This window comes from Propithecus coquereli, unplaced genomic scaffold (genome assembly GCF_000956105.1).
Source record: "Propithecus coquereli isolate 6110/MARCELLA unplaced genomic scaffold, Pcoq_1.0 Scaffold172, whole genome shotgun sequence".
NCBI classification, from domain to species: domain Eukaryota; kingdom Metazoa; phylum Chordata; class Mammalia; order Primates; family Indriidae; genus Propithecus; species Propithecus coquereli.
The window spans coordinates 3141333-3148595 of record NW_012141858.1 but is presented as its reverse complement, the minus strand read 5'-3'; the positions used below and the strand labels follow the sequence as shown (position 1 = coordinate 3148595).

The following is a 7263-nucleotide window of genomic DNA, read 5'->3' as shown; positions in this document are numbered from 1 at the left end:
TATTATTGGTGACAGAGGGCATCCGTGTATTGTTGCTAATCTTAGAGGAAAAGCTTTTAGTCTTTCACCATTGAGTATGATATCAGTTGTGGGTCTATCACATATGACCTTTATTATATTGAGGTAAATTCCTTATGTGCCTTGTTTGTTGCATGTATATTCATCAGGAATATTGGTTTATAGTTTTCATGCTGTTGTGTCTCTGTCTGGTTGTGTTATCATGGCCTCATAGAATGAGTCTGTGTTCCTGCTTCTTCAACTCTTTGAAAGTTTGAGGAGGATTGTTATTAATTCTTTAAATGTGTGGTGGAATTCCCCAGTGAAGCCATCTGTTCCTGAGCTTTTCTTTTTTGGGAAGTTTTTGGTTATCGATTTAAAATAATCCATTCAGTTTCTTTATTTTTCATGATTCTGTCTTTGTAAGTGGTATGTCTCTAGGAATTTACCCGTTTCTTTTAGGTTTTCCAATTTGTTGGCATATCTGTTCAGAGCAGTCTCATAATCCTTTTTATTTCTATGACATCTGTTGTAATGTCCCCTTTTTAATTTCTAATTTTAGTTATTTGAATCATTTCTCTTTTTTCTTAGTTGGCCTAGCTAGGGTTTGTCAATTTTGCTGATCTATTTTTTTTTTTTAAACAAACTCTTGGTTTCTTTGATTTTTTCCTGTTGTATTTCTATTCTCTACTTAAGTTACTCTGCTATGATCTTTATTATTTCCTTCCTTCTCTTATCTTTGGACTAGTTTATTCTTCTTTTCTAGTTTAAATGTAAGGTTAAGTTGTTGATTTGAGATCTTTCTTCTTTTTTAATATAAACATCTACCACTATAAAACTCCCTCTTAGTACTACTTTCACTGTATTTCATAAGTTTGGTATGTTTTCATTTTGTTTCCAGATATTTTCTAAATTCACTTGTGATTTCTTCTTTGACCCAGTTGTTAAGAGTGCACTGCTTAATTTCCACATATTTGTGGACTTACTTGTTTTTCTTCTGCTATTGATTTCTAGTTTTATTCCATTGTGGTTGGAGAAGATACTTTGTATAATTACAATGTTCTTAATTTTTTTTTTAGGAGGGTCTCATTTGCCCAGGCTGGAGTGCAGTGGCGTGATCATAGCTCACCATAGCCTCAAATTCCTGGGCAAAAATGATCCTGCTGCCTTAGCCTCCCAAGTAGCTGGGGTTACAGACGTGCACCACTGTGCCCAGCTAATTTTTAAATTTTTTGTAAAGACAGCATCTTGCTATGTTGCCAAGGCTGGTCTCAAACTCCTGGCCTCGAACTATCCTCCCACCTTGGCCTCCAAAAGTACGGGGATTAGAGGCATGGGCTGCCGCACCCAGCCCAATCTTCTTAAATTTGTTAAGGCTTGTTTTATGGCCTAACATGTGATTTATCTTGGGGAATGTTCCATGTGCTCTTAAGAATGTGTATTCTGCTATTGTTGGGTGGAATGTTTGTTAGGACAAATTGATCTATACTGTTGTTCATTCAGGTCCTCTGTGTCCTTCTTGATCATCTTTCTGGTTGTTTGATTCATAACTGAAAGAGTATTGATAATAATAGCCTCATAACAATTATTGTGTTGCTGCCAACTTCTATTGATATACAAATGGCCAGTAAGTGCACAAAAGATGCTCCCTTTAGTTCTGTCAATGTTTACTTCATATATCTGGGAGTTCTCATGTTAGATGTATATATATTTATAATTGTTAATGTTCCCAATGAACTCTTTTCATCATTACATAATGCACATCTTTGCCTTTTCTGACAGTTTATGTCTTAAAGTCCATTTTGTTTGATATTAAGTATGGCCTTCCCTGCTCTCTTTAGGTTCCCATTTACATGAAATGTTTTTCCATCCCTTCACTTTTAGCTGATATGTGTCTCTAGAGCTAAAGTGAGTCTCTTGTAGACAGCATATAGTTGGGTCTTATTTTTTTATCCATTTAGCCAATCTATGTTTTCTAATTGGTTTGTTTAATACATTAAAGTAATTACAGATAGGAAAGGACTCAATATTGCCATTTTGTTCATTGTTTTCTGTATGTCTTGTAGCTTTCTGTATGTCTTGTAGCATTTTTGTCCCTCCTCTCTTCCCTTGCTGTCTTTTGTGTTTTGTTAATTTTTTCAAAGTGATATATTTTTATTCCCTTCTCATTTCCCTTTGTGTATATTTTGTAGATACTTTCTTTGTGATTACCATTGCAATAATGTAAAACATCTTAAAGTTGTAAAATTCTATTTTAAACTGTTAATTTCATCCATGTATAAAAACTCTACACTTTATATCTCTGTCTCATCTGTACTTTATATTATTGATAACACAAATCACCTTTTTATGAGTATCTGTTAACATACATATATAATTACTTTTTATGCTTTTGTTTTTAAAATTCTATGTAAGACTTAAAAGCAATTTTCACATCTACAATACTATAGGATTGTATGTATGTCTACACATTTACCTATATCAGGGACTTTTATATTTTTATACAGTTTTATGTTGCTCTTCAACTTGAAGGAAGCACCTTCAGCATTTCTTGTAGGCAGGCCCAGCTGTGACGAATGCTCTTAGCTTTTATCTGGGAAAGTGTTAATTTCTCCTTTGTTTTTGAAGCACAGTTTTGATAAATATAGTATTCTTGCTTGGCATTTTTGGGAATACTTTGAATGTGTCATTCATTCCCTTCTAGTCTGCAAAGTTTCTGCTGAGAAATCTGCTGATAATCTAATAAGAGGTCTTGTTGCATTTCTCTTGCTGCTTCCAGGATTCTCTCTTTGTGGCTTTTGAGTTTTTTGTTTTGTTTTGTTTTGTTTTGTTTGAGACAGAGTCTCACTGTGTTGCCTGGGCTAGAGTGCCGTGGCGTCATCCTAGCTCACAGCAACCTCAAACTCCTGGGCTCAAGCAATCCTACTGCCTCAGCCTCCTGAGTAGCTGGAACTACAGGCATGCACCACCATGCCCGGCTAATTTTTTCTATATATTTTTTTGTTGTCCGATTAATGTCTTTCTATTTTTAGTAGAGAACGGGGTCTCGCTCTTGCTCAGGCTGGTCTCGAACTCCTGAGCTCAAACAATCCGCCCGCCTCGGCCTCCCAAAGTGCTAGGATTACAGGCGTGAGCCACCGCGCCCGGCCGGCTTTTGAGTTTTATTACGATGTGTCTTTGTGTGAGTCTCTTTAGATTTACCTCACTGAAATTCTTTGATCTGTAAGTCCATTTCTCTAAGATTTGGAAATTTTTCAGCCATTATTTCTTCAAATAGTTCTCTACCTCTTTCTCTTTTCCTTCTGACATTCCCATAATGATGTTCTGTTTGATGATGTCCCATCAGTCCCTTAGGCACTCTTCATATTATTTCATTCTTTTTCCTCTTCTGCCTCAGCAATTTTGAAAGTCTTGTTTTTTAGTTTGCTGATTCTTTCTTCTGCCTGGTCAAGTTTGCTGTCCAATCCCTCTCATTAATTTTTCAATTCAGTTATGTATTATTCAGTTGGTTCTTCCTTGCAGTTTCTATCTCTCTGATGATATTCTCAGTCTGTTCATGCATCATTTTCCTGATTTTGTTTTGTTGTCTATGTTCTTTTAATTCATTAAGCATTCTTATGATGATATTTCTGAATTCTTTGGCAACTCATAGATCTTCATTCATTTCTAGGTTTTTGGAGTTTTTTTAAAGTGTGCCATGTTTCTGTTTCTTTATATGTCTTGTTATTTTTTTGTTGGTATTTCAGCATTGAAGAATCATCCACCTCTCCGAGATTTTGCAGTCCAGTTTTCTATATTAAAGACTTTCCCCTCTTGTTCAGGTCTCCTACCTTGAGCTGTGTGCAGATGGTGTCAGAGCCGAGCAGAGCTCATGAGGATGATCACAGACATGTTGCTTGTCATCTTTGCCAACATGCTGGGCATGTCGCTCTCTTTGTCTGTTGTTCTCTCTCACTACATGGCTGTCAACAACCTCAAGGAGGAGGAATGAAAGTGGCCCTTTCCCCACCCCAGGGTTTGAGGACATAATCAGAGGCAAGATTGAGGGCGTGAGAGGCTTTCACACTTCACTTCATCCCTTCTACCCATCACAACATACAAAGCAACTAACCTGGATTTTTCCAAACAACGTTTATTTCCTCAGTGTTCCTTAACCCTATGGAACAAGGATCTGACACAGAATAGGGCCCAGTATAGAAGCTACTTTCTTTTTTTACTTCATCCCCCCAATATAAAAATATAGAGTTTTTTTTTTTAAAAAATACTTTCTCTATTCAGCCTGGCTAGAGATTGTGGGGGCTTCTCAAGCCTTTTGTGGAAATATGCTGTCTCTAGGATTGGACGTATATTTACTTAAGTTTTGTTTTTCTGCTCAGACGCTCCCCCTACTGTCTGTATGCGATACCGCAGCCTCGCTGCTGCTACAGTAACCTACGGTACTGGAGCCCCGCCTAGTGTTTGTCTGTGATACTGCAGACTTTAGCGCACTTCGTCTTTGGTCTCCGAGACCGCAATGTGGCGCCCTGTTCCTGTCAGTTCTTGGATTCAGGCAAGACAGAAACTGGTCCTTCGGGCAGGCCCCTAAAAGTCACAGTTTTGGATATATGTTATACTTTTTCTTCTCCACAGGGACAAGACGGAAATTGAAGATCTCCCAATTGCACCGTGCTGTGCAGGGGTGGCGGGATGGGAAGCTCTGGCGAGAGACAGTACCCTGAGATTTCCTACCTGGTTTCGAAGCAGTTGATTTCAGACCTGCCTGTTGTACAGGAACATTTAACTGGTTTATGGACTTCTCACAGAGGGATTTTGTCTGTGTATCATTATTAAATTCGTTTCTCCACAGGAGAAGGTGGGTTCAGGCTTCCTGTTCCACCATCTTGCTGATGCCCTACAATACTTCTCTTCTAAAGACTATTTTCACTTTCTCCCCTCTTATTCCCTCCCCAATTCACTGGAATCGCCCTTTTGTCCTCACTGCCCCAAAGAAGCCATACTAGTGAACTCAAATCAAATGGTCAGTTCGGGCATTTAGTCAACGCCTCAGTAACATGTCAGACACTTCGCCACTTCATCTTTTGTGAAACTTGGCTTCTGGGACACCCCTCTCCCCCAATTTGTTTTCTTTCCTTCTTTTTTGCCTTTCTTACTTCACAGGTTGCCCCCCTCAGTCTTCTTTACTGAATCATTCTATTTTAAATATACAAGCACCCCATGGCTCAGCTGGCTGACCTTTTTATCCATTACCATTCTCACAGTGATCTCATCTGGTCCCACTGCTTTAGATGCTATTCATTACAACCATACTTCCCATATTTGTATCTCTCTAGCCCTGACCTTGACCCTAAATTCCCTATATATATTCCCAATATATCCTAATATCTCCACATGGTGGTCTAATAGTTTTCTCAAATTCAATATATTCAACATGAAATTTTTGATACCTACCCCCACAAAAGAAGTTCTCACCCCACCCCCTAGTTGTCTTCATCTCAGTAGAGGAGAACTCCATTTTTTTTTTTTTTTTTTCATTTTTTTAAGTCAAAACCTTTGGAGATATCCTTGATTTTTCTTACATTCACCTATCTGGAAATAGTAATTTTACCTTAATAATATACTCAAAATCTTACTGTCTCCATTGCTATTCTCCTAATCTAAGCCTGTATAATTTTTTACCTATATTAATGCAAAGTCATTCCAATTGGCCTGCCTGCTTGCAAAATTGCTCCTTTACAGTTTATTTTTCATTTTTTTCTTTCACCTCCCACTTCCCTGACAGTTTATTTTTCAAATAGTAACCAGTAATAAAATGTAGAGTATGTCACTTATTTGCTCATATGCTTTCAAATTTGTCATGTCATTAATAAAAGCTAAAATCTTTACCATTCCCTATAAAATGCTACAAAATCATGTCCCCAGATTCCATTTCCAACCATTTTCCTCTTCCCTTATTCTACCAGCATCTTCGTTGTCTCAGTTACATTTTGCATCCTTTGAACTATTGCTTCTGCAAGATGGTTTTCTCTCCCCGAGAGCCACATGGCTGACTCCCTATCTTCTGAGCTCTGTTCAAACCACACGTTATAGGGGTCTTCCTTGATGAAATTATATACTAATTTGCTTTATACCACTTCATAACTTTTAACACAAACTATTTGATCATTGTCTTTCCTCACTAAAAAATAAGCTCTAAGAGAGGAGGGATGTTATGTTATGTTCATTGTTATGTTCATTTCTAGCACCTAGATCTGTGGCCAGCACGTTTGTTCAATGAATCCTACCTACTATATATTATCCTGATTCAGATGCCATATTGACTTCACATAAACTCTTGTTCCAAGACATCCTGAATACTGCTGCACCCCTTCTTTGGGGGCTAATCCTGAAAAGTGCATTATGTGAAAGCTCAAAAAGTGAAATTCTCGAGCTACATCTTCTCCAACCAAGTTCTTCCTATAGTAACCAACAAGATCTCAATCATAGCAGATTAGGAGTCCTTCAAACAGGTCAAAATAGCCGGGTACAGTTGTGCGCACCTATAGTTCCAGCTAGTGGGCAAGGGGCGGGGGGCTGTGGTGTCACTTGAACCCAGGAGTTTAAGTACAACCTGGGCAACACGGCAAGACCTCATCTCTAAGAGAAAAATATTAATATATATCCACTGCTTCATGCAAAAATTAGCTTCTCATTTCTTCACTAATCTTGACACACAGGTGTTTTTTTGTTTTTTTTTTTTAATTTGGTCCTAGCACAATGCCAGGCATGTAACAGGCAACTCAGTAATTCCGAAAGAATGAATACACAGAACCCACCGGTACTTAAAGCCTTTCAAATATTTGAAGACTATTCACCACCAGCCAAAACCTAGCTCCCCCAACCCAGCTTGGTGGCCTGCCACCTAATGGAGTTGCTTCCAACATTGCTAGGCCCATTCTGCCCAGAAAGACCCTGTTTCTAGTGATCTCTATCTTAGCTGATTTCTTCAGGAAGTAGCCTCTAATCACTCCAAGATTTGACAGCTGTGAACACTCAAAATGGTATTTGAAAAAAGGAGACACCACACCACGAGAAGGGCAGAAACGGTTTGGCACAGGTAGATTACCACCAGGTGCAAAGGTGTCAGGAAGAGATATAGGCTCATCAGAATGGTCCTAAGAGGCATAAAATTCCAGGACAGTCTGCTTCATAAGGGAGGATGGTGTTAAGTCTATACTCAGATACATTACTTGTATTGACCAATGCATCCCAACCAAGACAATACAGCAT

The 7263-nt window shown here is 38.3% G+C and overlaps 1 protein-coding gene across 1 annotated transcript; it reads left to right on the top strand.

The window, feature by feature from the left end:
• The first annotated feature begins 3874 nt into the window (after window positions 1–3874).
• LOC105808402 (dolichyl-diphosphooligosaccharide--protein glycosyltransferase subunit 4-like) lies at window positions 3875–3988 on the top strand. Its single transcript, XM_012642040.1, has one exon. The coding sequence runs from the start codon at window positions 3875–3877 to the stop codon at window positions 3986–3988; it is 114 nt and encodes a 37-aa protein (XP_012497494.1).
• Window positions 3989–7263: the final 3275 nt, after the last annotated feature.